Source organism: Varanus komodoensis, unplaced genomic scaffold (assembly GCF_004798865.1).
Source record: "Varanus komodoensis strain SLA01 unplaced genomic scaffold, ASM479886v1 scaffold9, whole genome shotgun sequence".
Classification (NCBI taxonomy): Eukaryota; Metazoa; Chordata; class Lepidosauria; order Squamata; family Varanidae; genus Varanus; species Varanus komodoensis.
The window spans coordinates 33,481,301-33,498,982 of record NW_025336598.1 but is presented as its reverse complement, the minus strand read 5'-3'; the positions used below and the strand labels follow the sequence as shown (position 1 = coordinate 33,498,982).

At 42.2% G+C, this 17,682-nt stretch overlaps 1 protein-coding gene across 2 annotated transcripts in view; it reads right to left on the bottom strand.

The window, feature by feature from the left end:
- RBMS1 (RNA binding motif single stranded interacting protein 1) overlaps positions 1–14,508 on the bottom strand; it is a 154,106-nt gene extending 139,598 nt beyond the window's left edge. The window contains exon 1 of one of the 2 annotated variants that reach the window (XM_044417741.1): positions 14,379–14,508. In XM_044417741.1, coding sequence (XP_044273676.1) covers positions 14,379–14,453 — 75 coding nt within the window. In that variant the 5' untranslated portion in view covers positions 14,454–14,508. The remainder of the gene's footprint in view (positions 1–14,378) is intronic. The other variant, XM_044417740.1, reaches the window with a different exon arrangement.
- Between the last annotated feature and the right edge of the window lie 3,174 nt (positions 14,509–17,682).

Sequence of the window (17,682 nt, the reverse complement as noted above, 5' to 3'; positions counted from 1 at the left end):
TTACAGCCACCACTGTTGCTAGAGGAGTAAGTGCCTTCCAGGCCACAGGGTGGGTTTTTCCCAGGTTGGACTGCTACAGCAACTATGCATCTACCTGAATAGGCATGGCCTGGAGATCCACACCCTTTTCTTATTTAGATTTCTACAATGTCCTTGAAGATAGCCTAGAAACTTCAGTTAAGTTGCCACTAGAATATTGACTGAACTGGATGTTAGCCAGAATTTTATCTTTTTACTGGTTCCCGGGTACTGCTGTTTAGCACAAAGCCCTTCACAGCTTGGGACCACAATATTTGAAGAGACACCTCTTCCTGTATGTTCTTGCTCATGCTCCAAGAATATAATTGAGCCCCAACATACTGAGATTTGGCAGGTGGCTATGTGTGGATCTTTTCTGAGGTGGACTCCAACCGTGGAGTGCCTTTCCTAGAAAGGTTTGCCAAACACCTTTTTTTTGTTGACTTTCTGGAACCTGGTGGAAATTTTTCTATTGTCTCAGGCCTTTGAATTTAATTTGGAACTGCTGCTTGTTTTACTTTAAATGAAATGGTTAAAGCTGTCTTGTTCAAAAATACTTTTATGTGTTTTTATCTGCCCAGTTTTTAGCTTCTTTGATATTTATATTCTGGTTTTAAAATTACGGTTGCTGCTGCCACTTTTAAATCATTTTTATTTTAAGTGAAATTAGTGGTATGCTTTTGGTTTTTTTTTATTTTATGATTTATGTCACCCTGAAAACTCTGGCTATATAGCAACTCAAACAATGAATCATCGGTCTTCTATCTATCTGTAACCAAAAATTAATGGTCCAACATGTTTTCTTCACTCAACGTTCATGTCATTTCAATCTTCCAATATGCTTTACAGAAGAGCAGTAATTCATAAAGCATTGTTCAAATGTTGAGGCTGAAGTCAACAAGGCATCAAGAATACAAACTTTCCAATGAAAGACTGAGTAATAAAGAACCATGGGAAAAGAGTTGCATTTTCCTGCCAGGTGTGTATTTTACCAATCATGCGCTCAAAGCATAAAACAGCTTCGGAACAACTAAGATACCCTCATTTATCAATGAATTTCCATTATGTGTAATAGTCAAATAAAGCATGTTTTTACAAGTTACTGCACTAAACTACAAAACAAGCTGCTGACAGCCCTAGGACTTAACATGAACTTTGACGGCACTCTAACATTCCATAAAAATTTATGTGCAGAAAAAGGATCGACCATGTACCTCACTTACTAGAACACAAGCTGCAGACAAACACTGAACGCACACCTACATCCACTCCAGAATGTATGCCAGAGTGTGGATACTTTCTGTCAGCATGACAGTGCTTTCAGTGGACCTGACACATCTCCTGGCAATTCCCTTATCAGACAGGAACTGTAATTTTTGGACCATGCAAGACACCAAAGCAAGCTGTGAAAGGATGAGTTCCACAGACCCTTGCCCACTCTAGGCAGAAAGCCCTACACAGAAAGGGTCAGAAATCAGTCACTCTGATAGAATCCTAGTTGTGGCATTTACTTCTCTCTGTGAATGCCTTGTATTGCTTTGAAACTGATTATTTTGAGGGTCAGAAAGCTGCACTTTCAAACCCATATGTGATTAATGGAATTATTTTAAAGGTAGAAAAGTACAGTCGGTGTCCTGGATAACTGTTTTGTGAAGCACCTACTTCATTACAAAGGTATGGTATTGTTTACAATCTTGCTCAGCAGAAACATGTTAGCACATTTTGGAAACCATTTTATATTTCCTAGCATATTTGCTAAACTGTATTTTCTATCAGTTCAGTTTTAAGCATCCCTAAATAAGGATCTTTCATACTGTGCTACAGCAGGCATTCCAATGTTAAGGAAAAGCTGTTTCAGCTCCTTTGTTATTAAACAAAAGCCAGGTGGAGTGTTCCCTGCATGTGATCCAGCTTTGGTTCTTAGATTCTGTTTCCCCACTCTCCTTTACCGAAGTGTTGGGGCAAGGAGACATGTCACCTTAGCACAAACAGATGACAAACCCTGGATTGGAGAGCAACTGATCTACCCGATAGCTGTAAATCAGAGAGTTGCTTCTATTTCCAGGTGAAGAAAGAGGCAAATATTCATGCTGCATGCTTCAAGGACCAAGTGAAAGCTTTTTGGCAAGTTAAGTTAGACCATTTGAGCTCTCTGACCTACACAAAGAAGTGTTTTGTAGTCCTGCCTCCACCTGTGCAGAACCGTGTTCTGCCACCATACCCCCTGCAAAATTAGAATTGGGTGGGGCTATAAAGAGAATGTTCTTAGAAAAACTGTGGCCAACTTGGGGTCATTTTTCATCTGTGCTGCTAATGCCGCCCCCAAGAATATTATTAGCATAGCTTCTCCTGAACATCCGGTAATTGTTTTGCATTAAAATGTAGAACGCTGTCATTCAGGAAGAGTAAGCATTGGGGGTGATATTCTAACTGTCCCATTATGTTAACAGCTTGCTGCTCTTAATAAAGTCTCAAGATCCTACAACTCTCTCATGTACATGAGACATAGAACTGCATCCTTACATCATAATCTTAAGCATGCTTATTCAGACGCAACCCTCTTCATTTTAATGTGTGTTTAAGATTTAACACAGGAGAGCAAATCTAATATTTACAATGGAGTAAAATTATAAAGGTGGTTCTGCTCCCACACACACAAACAAAAATAACGGGCCCTATGCATTCTATTTAAAATAATACAAGGCATTCAGAGAACTTCAAGGTAGCTCACACCAAGATAAAGCACTACAATATAGTTCAAAAATAAAATGAAACTTAATCTAAAACATCTTCCAGGTTATAGTTTTATAGCCTATATGTACCGAGGCTGGCTTTGTATGACAGCAATGTATTTTTAACACATTTGAAATATTCTATTTGAAGATTTTTCCATTACAAAACAGCATTTCATTAAACATTCATTTGAAACATAAACAATCATTTTGACTTACATAGTCTCTTTTCAGAGTTAGTACAGATCAAATTTATTGGATGAAATCCAAGGTCATCTGCCCACTAAGGAAACAGACCCTGTTGCTGGCACAGATCCATCCTTAAAAGGAGGGTGCAATTAATTTGTACTTAATCTTTATTTTGCATATGTTAAACTATGTTTATTGTAGGTATACAAACAAGATATATGCTAAACTTAAGATAGTAGGATCAGGCACATCTACCCATTATATAGTGTCTCCATAAGAAACACATGTCACAGTTGTCAAACTGGTACAATGTAGCATGAATGTGACATGTTGTCGCTGGAAGACTGTTAAAACGAACAATGCTTGTAATTTCCAAAGCTCCCCCACACACTTTTCTTTTTTTAAGGCCTACGTTTTCAGGATATTTTTATAACATTTTGACTGTTCTGCCATCATGTCCCCTCCTACTCTAATGTAGCAGAAACAAACACGGAAACTCTAAATATAAACTACAGAAAATAAATAGAACTGGAACCATCAATTCTGAGCAAGGAATTGGTGACTGAACTCCACATAAGGATAAATTCTACCAAGAGGACTGCATTGGTTCGTTCCATTCATGAAACCCACGAAATGCACCCCCACCACACACACACACCAGCCAAGATTGCCCTCTTTGGCTAAGTATGAAAACTCAGAACACAGAAATGTGTTCTGGCAAACGGAAGCAGCCTATCCAAACAAAGCCTTTTGTAAGATTAAAACTGATGGTAATTTTCATGGTTTCTAAGTTATAATGTTCAAGTAGCACGTGTTCTGCTTTGCCCGTATCTGTGTTCCTACAGACTTTTCTGAGTGCATTTCTTGCCCTCTGCTCCTGCAAAGCAGATGCATATGATTTCCAGTTTTGTGTTCTCTGAATTCGCATCTTGTTCTGGCCTTGTAGCTTCCTTGAAAGCTGCAGACCTGCCCATAACCAAGTAGGCACATGAGGTGTCCCTGAGAAGCTCGGTGCCTGGAGCTTCTCTACCTTATGCAGCTAGCTCTTTCATGGTACATGTGATCAGATAAGGCTTGTGTATTTGTATCTTAAGGAAACCTTGCGGTGGGTAGTTTCTCTTTCCTTTCTGGCTGGCTGGGTGCCATCTTTCCATGTAGGCCTTGCAGCTAGGCCGTCTAGCGCATGGCCACTCTGGAATTCTTGTCTTCACATGTACTTATTAGGTTGTTTTGAGAGCTTCTGAGTCCAAAGTATATTTTCTGAAGAGCAAAGGCTAGGGTTGGACTGCAGCTTGGGTAGCAAAGTGCACCCATTAACCATGCCTAAGGGTCATTACAGTGGATACCTAGTTAGTTTATCACAGAGGTGAGACTGAAATTAGGTCTTCCTGGTATGTAAAATCCCCACTATGCTGACTCAGCTCTAGGGACTGAATTCTGGAAGCAGCTGTGAGAAACGTGATGTAATTGGTGCACTGGCTCCTGATCAGGGATGTGCCCAGTCTCTCCAAGTTTGCACCTGCTCATCAGACTTCATCCAGTACTTATCCCTCTCTAAGAGAGCTGAGCCCAAAAGTCTGTGAGTGTCCAAGGACTGCTGGTTGCACAACCAGGAACCTTCTTCACCTGCAAAGCATACCAGAGTTTGGGAAGCTGAAACAAAGGAATCCAGCAGACATTCCACCCAAAGAGGATTCCATGCACATTCCTGCTCCTGATATCATGAAGATGCTGAAGTTTGCCATCTGAGTTTTTCAAATGCTAGAGAAATACAAGGCAGAATTCACCAACGATTTACAAATACTGTTTCTCATTTCTTTGAAGAGTGGGGACCTGACCTGTACCTCATACACAGGAGGCATGGTGTGAGAAAGAGAAGATTACTCAACAGTGTTCCTGCAATTATTGTGTTATGAAGCCAGGCACAATATCGTTTGTGCCATGTACAAAATGCCGCATTTGACCCACTCTGAAGATGTCAATAGTACCGAACAGTTAGATTATAATGTAACTTCTGCTGAACAATTTAAATGCTTATGGGATATGACTCTACCTTCCCTCAAACTGCCCAGGCAACCTGTGAAAATATTAAGGTCACTCATGTAGACAGCAGAAGATGGAGAGGACATCCAGAGTAAGCATGAAGCAGAGTGCAGAGGCAAAGCACCATGACTATAGGAAGTCAAGACAGGTCTTAGACACAAAGTTTCATTAATACCACCACCATCATCATCTCCATTCTTTGGCAATGCCTGTTTTCTCAGGCTCCTTCAAGAGAAAAAGCAAGAGATCTCTCAAGCACAAAGTAGAACAGACAATGGACGAGGCTTCGGCAAGGGGCGGCATAGAAATGTTCTAATAATAATAATAATAATAATGGAGAGGGATAATCCGATTGCCAAATGGTTCTTTGTCTTCTTAAAAGGAGCCACAACTCCACCTATCACTAGGTTGGGGCAGTGCTGCTGGTAGAAGCAGCTATTTTCTTTTAAATAGGCAGGTGAATCTTGCATACTGAAGGTCTGCATTGCAAAGGAGTAAGAATGAATGGGTTTCTCTTCTAAAATAGTTGAATTTTTCGCTAGTGACATATGTTTCACCTCATGAAGATGAGTAATTAAATGGGTAGCCCAATTAAGGCAATAGAAGTCAATGCATAAGCAGACATTAGTGGAGCAGTTCTATGACATGAGGGTGCCATAGCTTTAAATAAACCACAGTGAGTTTCTTAACAACTCTGGCCTGAATTATCCTTACTGGGCTTTGGGGCAGGTGCAGATGGCACAAGAAAGCACAGTAGAAATCTGAATGGATAACTTGGCACCTGCAGGCACTGCAGCCCTTCATGGTTTAAATACGACACGGAGTGCTGTGTTCATGGGATCCTGATCAATACGCTATTTTGCTATTTCCAGTCCTTTCTTTGAAGATGCATTTATCAGTGTAGTATGAGAACTTTCTATAAAATTCCATGGCATGTGTTTTTTCCCCTGGGTCTCTGAATCTCTCCAGTTTTGATATTTTGGTTCGCATGAGATCGCGTGCTCTATTTATTTATATTTCAAGTAATTAAAATTAATAGGAAAGAAATGGGGCAAACTAAGAATATCTTGGTTATCTAAGAATAACTACAGAATGTTATACATGTCTTCTTAGAAATATATTTCACCAAATTCCATAAAGCTTGTTTCCAAGTGAGTGCATTTGGAATTGCTCTCAGAATTTATATTTCCATAATGCTTCGGTTTGGGAAGAAAAAAAAATCTGAATTCTGTATTACTAGTTCAGCATTTGTTTGGATGCAGTGTGTGATGGTAAGAAGCTGCACTGAACTGTTCTGCTACAGTAATACCCAAGTCTTGTATCATTCCTCATTCTAACACCTCCTGGGAACAAAGTATTTAGCTGCAATGTGGTAATCTAGTTACTCCAAATCTGAGCATATTTTCTTTTGGAGTTCCGTTTCCAAGCTGAACCAAAAATGCACAGAACTTAATTCTCTCAACATCTTTGTTGCACAGTTGAAAATGCCACCATTGCTGCAGATGAGGGCGGTTTTCAAGTTTTTATAAACAGATTAGTACATTTTGTAACCACAGCCAGCAGAATAAATCTTCAAATGAAAAATAAATGGAATAAAGTAAGAACACGGCTTTACAAAAGGTAATTTGAATACGTGTGTGTATGCATATTAAGGAACGTGTGCTAAGTTTAAAAAACAAACAAACAAACAACAAACCATTTATTCTACTCTAGGTTATTTTCTGTTTTACAGTTTAAGCTCGCAAGGCAGGTGTATACAGATACATTGTTCCTAGAGTTGTGCATCTCAGATCCCAAACTCCTTAAGTAATATACTGAAAAGGAAGAGCTATTTAACAAGAAGTCCCTTTTTTCAAAATATTGCTTAATTGTGACTAGGGTGGATTTGATTTAAATACATAATTTGCAAGCAAGCCTGCCTTACCCATAGGCGGAGGAACTTCATTAAAATATTCCCAAATGGAGTATTTCTTTTTGGCCTGCTACCATTATAGGTTTTCTCCACCAGGGAAAGAATAATATGAGAAACCTTAGGCTAGACATAAAAGGAGCTTGCTGAGTACTGCTCAAAAGGTTTCACTTTCATTTTTACTGCTTGCCCCTCCCTTCTCACACTTAGCTTCTTCACAGATCTATTCCACTCCCAATCATCTTCTTCCAATCATGGATTTTTTTGAAACTTGGCACTTAAGAGGTAAGGGGTTGATTCTGTGTACATAGATTTGCAAAGGAACCATAGGACTTAGGTTTTTTTTCTCAACTCTATGTGCTTATTTTATAACATTGTTGCTATAAAGAAGAGGCATGTGATCTCTGCAGACACAAATCCACAGTTTTGAGAACTGTAAAACCAAGCCTGTGATAGTATCTTCTAGATAGAAAAATTGCCCATTAATCTCACAGAAACCTCTGGAAGAGCATGACATTGTGAATGGATTAATGGAATTAATTTACCAAAGCAATGTAAACATTGCATGAATATATAGCCTCATGCAACATAATTAAAAACTAATCATTTAATGATCAATAACCTTTGGACTAGACTATATCTTAGATAAAAAACTATCTTTAGATAGATTTTCCTCAAAAAGCATTTTATTTTTAAAAATCCAATGTAAATTAAAAAATCCAACTGAAAGCCAATATAATCTGCTTTTTTATTTTTAATCATTGATTTTTATCCACTGAGTTGCTTTAAGCCAACCTGGCCCAAATGTGCCTGGGTAGGTCTTGAACACTATTGCAAGGAGGGCTGGTGTGTGCTGGCTCCCTGCCCTCAGAACCTCATTGGTGGGGCCATGAATGGGCTCTCCTTCCTCCCTTTGCAGACAGTGTTCCAAGAATCGTGGTCGTGGGCACCTAGAACCCCACTCCAGCCAGACACTCGGTAACTGCCAGTACCAGTGCAGCTCAGGCTAGAGGGCCATGCTGTGGCATATTTATATATTGTGGGGAAGGGACGCACCCCTTTCAGGCTGACTTCATGAACTTTCCATGGATCTCTCTAGGTTTGACCCTGACTGGACTTTGGCATGGACCTTGGAGGCATGGCTACTGTTTCGTTTATTTTGCTCTTTGTGGATTTTCCTGGTAAAATGTTGTTCGTCCATTATCCTAAGTGGAGGAAGTATAGGATAAAGTAGCCATTTCATCAGCAGAGTGTGGACTCTTGCCTCCTCCGGCATAATTAGGATATAGGATTTCTCAGCTCACCCTGCTGGAGTGACTGAAGACAGGATGACTTTATTAATATTGTGCCCTCAGCCATGGATTTCTTCTACAGAGGGGAATGAGGATGCCTCCCTGGCCGGGGTAAGGACTGTGTTAATATTAGTTTCCTGTTGGTAGACTGTATTTGGGTTCCATACAATATGATCAACATTTTCAGATATTCTTATATAAGTTTATTCAGTCCTGCAGATCTAGTCCATATATAATGACAACTTAGATTACTGGTTGAGTACAGACTGAATATGAGTTGTTGCTGCATTCTGGGTTTTAGTTGCATGCAAAACCTGCATTATGATTTAATTATGGATTGCTAACCATGAACAGCCCAGACTTCACAACCCAACAACAAAGCATAGGTTCTCTTCCTTAGATGTTCATGCTTAACAACCTATAGTTAAACTATAATTCAGGATTCACATGTAACAAAATTTCACAACTCAAAAAAGCCTGTTCTCAACCTGTACTCTGAGTGATCGTTTCCCATGAGTCAAGCCATTTTGAAACAATCTGAAAATATTAGAATCAACAGTCTCTATTTGTAACTGCTCTTCATCTAAAAGGAAAACTTCACCTAACTTCCTTTCTGTGACCATGGAACACTGAAGGTGAGCTTATGAAGGGTAAATCATTTATAGAAGATGCAACCCATCATCTCCCTGAAGATCAAAGTGTCACTGACCTGTAGGCTCCACAGAGGGCCTTAATGCATCTGACAGGTGAAACAGACAAGTAGTCAACAAGGAGTCAAGCACATCAGTGGGTGCTATTCAGTAAATCAGTGGAAGACTAATAAGAAACCTAAGGCAAGTTCTACAAAGAAGAGTGATGTACCTGGCATGACTTTACAGGGATGGAGCAGTCAGATCAACTTCAGATTACCTAGATATGGGAAGCTGAAGGAAATTTTGGGCTGGCTCTTCCAATGAGATTCAATAAATAAGGGGGAGGGGATAATAGTCATGGGAACTCCCTTCCCAGTTTGCAGTCCATGGCCAGATAAAGAACACTTTTCTAGAGCACAGGAGCTCCATCACATTTGAGTCAATGCAAGGTTTAAAAGATGTCCTTAGTTTAGCTTGAGAGGAAAAGAAATTTATTTTCAAAATTAAGCATTTTTAAGACATTCAGCATATTTCAATGGAATGTTTCCAGGTCTGTCATAAAATGCCCTGCCTAACAGCAAACAGAACACTTTATTGTACAACTTCCCTACCCATGAGAGTGGGTTGGTTTGGTCTGCTTGTCAGTTTGTTGTATTCATTCAGTCAATGCAGGCTATCGCAGGGCTATCCCAGGGTTACAACCTCTGCTGTTCTGTCTGGCAGAATATCCTGAGTTAGCTATTCTCCTACCACAATAAATTAATGGACAGCAAAGGAAAGTGGGTTGCCTTTACAATCTGTTCTTATAGGATAGACCCGCTTTTCATTGCTCTTAAATATTTTGTACATGGATACTGTACAGCTTTATGGTAAGTCTACTGTTGAGGTTGTGGCCTGGAAAATGTTAACTAAAAATAGGTCTAGCATCTAATTAATGAAGCTATACGGGCAACAATCCTTTAAGTTTCCACACAACCTGTAGAGGCTACAAGTGTGTTTTTATGGAAAACAAAATTCACTCCTGCTGGCCCAAAGTCACCTACCTAGCCAAAGGTTTCACTAAGGAAGGAAAGTGTTAGAAATTGTCTGTGCACATGTGTGTATGAGAGGAAGTTACTGTATTTCATTGCATATGTTAGCTTATTCCACAGACCAGGTGCTATATCAGCATCAACAAGAATAGGCAAAAAACAAAGGCAAGATTAAAGATGCAAAATTTCATATATCAAGAGAGTTAAAAATTAAATTAGAAATTTCTTTTTACTGAACATTTTTTCATAGCTTCAATCAGCAGAACTCATACTTTAAAAAAGGCTGTCCGTGCTTCACTGGTGCAGTCATAGTGACATAGTAGGACAAGTCAAAAGGCTTGCAGGAAGCACCCAAACTGTTTGATCCTTGGATGTCTAAACTTGCACAGGTTAAAAAAAATATCCTGTATTTTGCATGAGTGTGGAAACAGCCTTAGCACAACAGTTATAATCACCTACAGATCACTTTATTGCAAAGTCTGATCACTTATCCTGTAGGAATATCCGTGTTGTGGGTAAAGCTAAATCCCCCTGGCAAGCACACTCAACTTTCTTGGTCACATAGTGTTAAACATGGCTGAACTGATTGAAATCCTCCCACTTCTCAAGAACTTTAAAAATAAATTGCTTCTGTTTAAAAAAGAATGCTTCAAAATCTATTCTGTACAGGACTCCCTCTTCTATTTTTGGTAAAGTCATTGTGTCCTTGATCCACAAAACTTGGCATCAATGCGTGGAGAGGGGACACTGATTCACAGCAACACACCCTATGCTTTGCTTCTGTCTCAGATCATATTGCAGAAATAATTAGAGTGTTGCATGACTAGCTGGAAAGAAGACCTTAAAAATGAAGATTTGGTCAATTCACTGGCTTCATACATTTTGAACTGGATAAAATGTTTTGCAGTGATTAAAAGATCCTAAGTATACTTGCTGTTATAAGCCCAATCAATATTTTTGTTGCAATTTGTAATGAACAGTTCTCTCATTTTCTACCAAACTAGAAATCTTTAAAGTAATTCCAGACATCTATTGACAAGGTTGCAAACGCATTCATTTTTGATAGTGATAGGTTGTATCTAAGTGGTATCACTCTGCTAACAGAGGGCTCTTTGATCCAGTGGAGGCTTCTGCTGGTAGAATTCCTCTTCTGTGGTCCACCCACGCCCCCTGGCTCAATCCGCTCTGGAAATACACTTTGGAGCAGTATATCAAATGGCATGAGGGGGATCTAGGGGGAAGAGGGAATCACGCTCTCCCTCTGCTGCTGATAGAAGCCTCTGCTGGATCAAGTGGCATTTTGCCAGTGAAGAGATCCTAATTCAGCCTTCCCAACCTGGTGCCTTCTGGATGTTTTGCACTGCAGTTCCAAGCATTGCTCACTATCAGGAGCTGAAGTCCAAAAAAACTGGAGGGCACCAGGTTAGGGAAGTTTGCATTAACTAGACAGAACTCTATATGTTTTTTAATTCTTTATTTATTTTTATCTGATTTAAAAAGTTCCTATTAGGTCACCCAATGTACTATATAAATCCCATGGAACATCCTTATTGCAGCTGACGATACCTGAACACACTTGAATTACTGGAATATTTAAACCTTTATGGAGGACAGTGAATGTTTAAAGCTCAGCTACAGCAGAAATGAACTTTTGTGGATGAAAACAATTTGCCTACGTATCTAGTCCATATTTATAAAAATACAATAAACATCTTGTTTATTCCACAGAATTATATAAAATAGCACTCTGTCCTTTTTTAATTGCAACCATCTCTAATTTGCTTTTCTTCCCCACTCAAACAGCAGCAACAACAGGATATCCTTGAAACCGGAAATTTGGATACAATCATCAAATCTAGCAGTTTATATATGTAGGTCAAATGGATGTGTGTGCCTCTCTTATGAAACAAAGAGATGAAGACTAATGTGATTTTAGACTATAATTTTATAGGAATGACTGCAAGACATGTTTTGAAGATCTCATTGACTATAGTTTAAATCAATATTAAATACTTTATACAGGAAGTACACTTTCAGAAGATGGTCCTTGAGGCTTTTCTCTAGATGATATCCTAATTACAAGTGCAAGCTTATTACAGTTTCTCTCTCTCTTCAATTATTTACCTTCTTTCAAAAAGGCAAGAAGCACTGCATTAGCTATATTAAAATATTATGTGCTTGCTTTCTCTATTATTAATGTCATACAAAAATAGCTCAGGTAAATATCCTTATGAAATGTATGTATGTAGGGGGTTCCACCTGAACTTACTTATTTATGATTCATAATGTTACATGTTGAAAAGTAACAAAAACAAAAAAACCCCTCCAGCAATAATTCCCTGTAGGCTTCAGCTCTGTATCGCTGAAATAATGAAGGCAACACTCCATGGAAGCTGCAATCACAAACCACAGTTCCCTGGAAGTAAGTTCCATTTTAATCAAAGTATCAACTGTCTTATATGAATGTTAAAAAGGGAAGCACTGATTAGTTCACACAGAATTTTTGAACAACTACCACACTGTAGTGTCTGATGCTTCGAAGCATCAGATACATTTAAAAACTTGGGGTTGTTCTTGATTAAATGTTCCTATTTATTCACAACTTGATGTGAAACAGTTTAATTCCAAGTACACTGGCACCTATATGCCAAGTTCAAATAGAATGTGTCCTGTTGCTGCCAGAGGCTCCAAGCCAAAGATGTTTCGGAGATCCATGGTGTGCAAAATGGGAGGCCAAGGGCTCCCCAAGGAGGCACATATAGTTGCTAGGAGAAGCATGTGAGCTCCTTTCCATTCCCTCTTATCATGGGCTCCGCCGTCCTGCCTACTTGCCACAGCCTGGTCACTGCTCCATTTTACAATTTGCAGCAAGAGAGAAAGGCTTAGGTTGCTTTCTTCTGTCCAGACCAAGGTACTGTTCTAGATAACGGTGAACATGGATGAGAAGAGCCCTTCTGTCTTATGTTCACTAAATGCTCACATCTGAAGACTGTTCACATACACTTGTGAACAAGGACAAGTCAAAGATTGATTGCATGAATATCTCAGAGATGTGAATTTCCATGCTTTTCAGTATTGCCAATTACATTAGCTGATTGCAAATATGCACTGGTTTGTAACTAAGATTTCAGAAAAATATTATTTTTTGGAGACTGGCAACATTCAATCACCACATTTCAGACTTCTCCTGTATTCCACAGGAAAAAAAACAGTAAGATTCACATGTAATTCAGTGTGTCTGCAATGCTGGTTGCTGAAGAACATTTAAGATGCCAGATATTCCAGACAGTTGATGCAACCAGCTCTGTGTTTGCCAGTTTGCAGTATGATATTTCTAGAGCAATGATACTCTTTGAGCAATGACTGTCTTTGAAGAGTTCACAGACATCCACAGACATCCATATATGCAAGAAATGTCAGATGCTGTTGAATAAAGCCAAGCCAAACAAAATCTTTCTACAATTGAACTAGCTTTGAGCTGAACTTTTACTGAAAGAGGTTTCTTGGACTGTACCTTGACTACTTTCTCTTTTGAGATAATGCCCAGAAAAAGAGAAAAATCTCACTTTTACTGAAATTTTAAGCTACAGACATGCATAGCACATCTGAGTTGAAATATTCCAGTTAAGGTTTTATTTTCCTTTTCTAAAAGGAAACTTTGAAACATGCAATGATTTTAAAAAGCATTCTCAGGGATGATGCAGACATTTTCCAGAGTTAAAAGTATCTTCAGGCTAGTTGAAAGTTATGATACAGTTATGAGAAAAAAAGGCAATAAATGGTGCGCCACAAGATTCCCAAGAGAAGCCCCAAACCCAGGGGCGGTGAAATGACCACCGCTGCGCTGATCTCTATTTAACACGGGGGGGGGGGGGATGCATAGAAAAGAGGGTTGCAGCCAAAGATCTGCCTCAGAAGGACGCGAAAATCGAATGATCCGTGACTGAGGGAAGAAAGGGAGAGTGGGGGAAGGGATCACGAAGAGGACGGGGGACGACGCTAAAACAAGGAGAAAAGGGGGTCAAGAGTCAGACGCAAGACAAGGGGAAGGCTGTGAGATGACAGCAAGACCTTCGGCGAGAGAAGGGCACGGGGGCAGCACTTCCGCAGCTCGGTCCCACACCGCTTCAGCGGGAAAGCCTGCCACCTTGCTTCCTTTCTTCCACCCCCTCCCCGCGCAGACACGATCACAATCACACGCACACTCACACACACACTCGCTCACACGGACACCGCTATCCTGAGAGGGAGGGCGCCAGGAAGGCGCTGCAGGAAGGCTCCCTCGCGCGCGCGCCCTCTTTCCCTGAGCGCGCGCGCGGCCGCCCGCCCGCCCGCGCGCCTGTAACCCGATGCCATCCCCAAGTGCTCCCCTCTTCCCCGCCCCCAGGAGCCCCCCCTCCTCCCAGGCTATAGTTAGCAAGGCTGCAAACTGCAGCCCAGCCCTTCTCTGCCGCCCCCCGTGCCCTTCCCTGGCCAGGAAAGAAGGCGAGAGCTGGAAGGAGGGAGCAGCGCGCCCGGCGGTGGTACCATACCTTAGCCTGCAGATACTGGGGGTAGTAGTAGGTGGTGTACTGGGGGTACATCTGCTGTTTCCACACTTTGCCCATGAAGCTGGAATAAGGGAGCCCGCGGCGCAGGGACGAGGGAGGGCACTTTGCAAGGGGAGGGGGGAGGAAAGAGAAGGAGACGGAGGAGGGGAGGGGGCTCGCGCGGGCGCGCGCGCTCTCTCGCTCCCTCCCGCGCGCGCGCGCTCTTCCTCGCTCTCCCAGCGTCTCTGGCGGGGCGCTTCTTTCTTCCCGGCGGCGGCGGCGGCGGCGGCGCTCCTCCTTCCTCGGCGGCGGCGGCAGCAGAGCGGAGCTGCAGAGGGCACCAAGGACAAGAGCGCTCGCTCTCTCGCGGGCGCGCCCGCACCCGGAGTTTCCCTTCCCCTTCCCTTCCCTTCCAGCCGGGCACACTCGGCGAGGGCGAGAGCCGCACGCGCCGCCTGGAGCGCGGTCCAGACACGCGTGAGCTGCGGCAGCGCTGCGCGCCAGGGGCGAAGGAGAAGAGGGCGTGCGAGCGCGCGGGAGCGACCGAGGCGCGCGGGCAGGGCAGGGCAGGGCGCGGAGCGGAGCGGAGCGGCGAGGCGCGGCGAGGCGCGGGCGAAGGCGAAGGGGAGGGCGAGGGGGCGGTGCCTCGTCCCGGGTCTGGGCTGGAGGGGTGGGCTGGGCTGCTGGGCTGGGCTGGGCTTCGCTTCCACTGCCCCTGACTGGGGGAAGCAGCGGCGGCGGCGGCCGCGGAGTCTGGAAGAGACGCGCGAGGAGGAGGAGGAGGAAGGGGCCCGTCGCGCTGCAGGAGGGCAGAGCGCCAGCCAGGGGAGCGCTGGCAGAGCCCCCGGGAAGCTCGCTGGCTCGCAGTCGCCACCAGCCCTCTTCAGGAGTCGTCCGAAGGGAGAGGTTTTCGCCTGGCTCCGCAGGGGACTTGCTGCGCCAGCATGGCACGCTCCGGCTGGGCATTTTGCAAGTGGAAGACCGGGGAAAAGCTGCCAGCACACCTGCCCTCGGACCAGGATGCCGCCTTCACGGGCTGCTAGCGATAGGGCAGGGGGCGGATGCTTAGGCAGCTGCCTCCTGGAAATAATAGCCCCGCTTGTCTGTGACATGTGGGGGAATGGACTGCCTGGGCCTTGCCGATCTTCCTCGAGAGTTTGCGAAGGAGAGTCCTACGTTGCTGCTGCAGGGAACACTGGGCTGTTCTTTAAAAGGTGCCTTTTGGATTTGTTTTTCATGAGGGTACAGCAGCTCGTCTTCAAGCAGAGGTATCTCAAGTCTACATTAAGAAATATACTTGGATCACAGTCTTCAGAATAAGGGAAAGAGGCGCGCGATCCATTCCAATAGAATTGTCATGATGGCACTCCCAACTAAATTGCTCAAGCTGAGTTCAGAGTTCCAATAAACTGCAATTTAACCGAAATGCCCCATTTCATTCAATCCAGGGTTGCACTTTTCAGGCTGTCTAGACTAAATTTTTCACTAGGTGATATTTTCCAGCATTCCAGTTGTGACGAATAATTCCCTGACCTCTGTTCTCCAAAACTCATTTTACTAATTTCCTATGTAGCCCATTGTGTCAGAGCTGGCCCTCTTCCCATTCTCTCCTGGGTTTTGTAAGGAAAATATTTGTTCATAATAAAATGTGTCTTCCTACAGTGTGAGAAACAAGTCTCTGTTCTTTTGGAGAATTAAAGTAGGATGAAAAACATTCTGCTGATTGTCGGAGAAGCCTCGGCTGACACATCAAGATGCACCCCTCATTTTGTGAAAAGGCAGAATAAGAATTAACTGATGCAACATTTTAGACCACACATCTGAAAGGAAAGCATTCAGGGACATTTTGGCAATAAGTAACATAAGAGTAAGTCTCATTGAACTCTGGGCCTTATTTCTGCGTATACATGCATAGATTTGGGCTGTTGGAAGCTTTGAAGAATAACAAATATAACGAAGGAATCTAAAAATGTACATCACAGGAACAAGTAGACAGAATAACTAGCCAATAGGGGAGGTGGCTATGTGGCTGGTGGTCCGTGTGAGTCTGTGTGAGGGAGATGGACACACACACACACACACACTGAAAATGAATAAAAGAGTGTTGTTAGGTGTCTTCCTGATTTCATTGAAGACAGGACATGAGGCAGTGGTTTGGATCATACACACAATTAATTACACATAGGTTCCATGCAGGACAAGGGGACTTAGGTGCAATTAACTTGCACAGGACCAGTAGCTAGTCTGCTGTACTACTCAGGAATGGATTTCAGATAAATATTGCACAATGCTTTCCTTTTATATCAACAGCATTGGGGAAGATTTGCTTTGTGCAAGATGGAACAGGTGTGCCATTGCCATCTATGAAGCATGATCTCCAGTCGTTTGTTGAATGTATTGATTAATGTATTGACTTACTTAAATTCCTGATGTCTAGAAAATGGCCCATTTAAAATCAGATAAATATGTTTAAATCATATCTCTCCATCTCACTCTCAGCCATAAAAAGGAAAATATAATATACATTAAAATGTCTTGTAGCAATGCTGAAATAGACATAAGCTTGAGCTACGGGAATCATCATGAGTCCACTGTGGGCATATAGTTTTCTCAGAATTCTTAGAAAACAGAGCACAATATAGAAGAGGGGGTAATGTTTTAATACTGTGGGGCAGGGCTTTATAAATTAAGAAAGCACGCTCATAATTGACTACAATGCTGGAGAACTTGTGTCATGCCATCATGATGACCTGACTATACTTGCAAGGGTGTGTGCATATACATGTTTTTAAAAATGAATGAAACCCAATTGACTTGATGTTAGTAAGTGTGCTTGTGAGAGAGAGGCGGGCAGACAGCAATAGAAAGAAATCAGCCAACTAAAAGACTGCAGATACCATTCAGTGGAAAGAACTCTCGATTATTGCAGCCTTTTTGCCTTGTAGGCATAACAGCAAATTCACTAGCTAACATCTCTGTGAATGAACCCATATGCCCTTTTCGTGAGGCCACAAACTGTGATGACCATCATACATAAATATTTCCAGTGAACACCAGTCTAACAGGATAGGGGCAACCTGTCCTTTAGATGAAACTTTCTACTTGTAAGAGCAGCAAAATAAAGTGTGCTGCTTGGGGAAGTTTCAAGATTGCTCCACAGGATGATTTTAACACAAGCAAATGTAGACCACAAGCTTTTGGGTCACATGGTCACAAATGCTTGCCACCTTTTTTCATGAACAGAGGCAGAAGGACTCAATGAGCCTTCAAGTTCTTCTGTTGAGAAGTTAGTGCATTCGGTTCATAA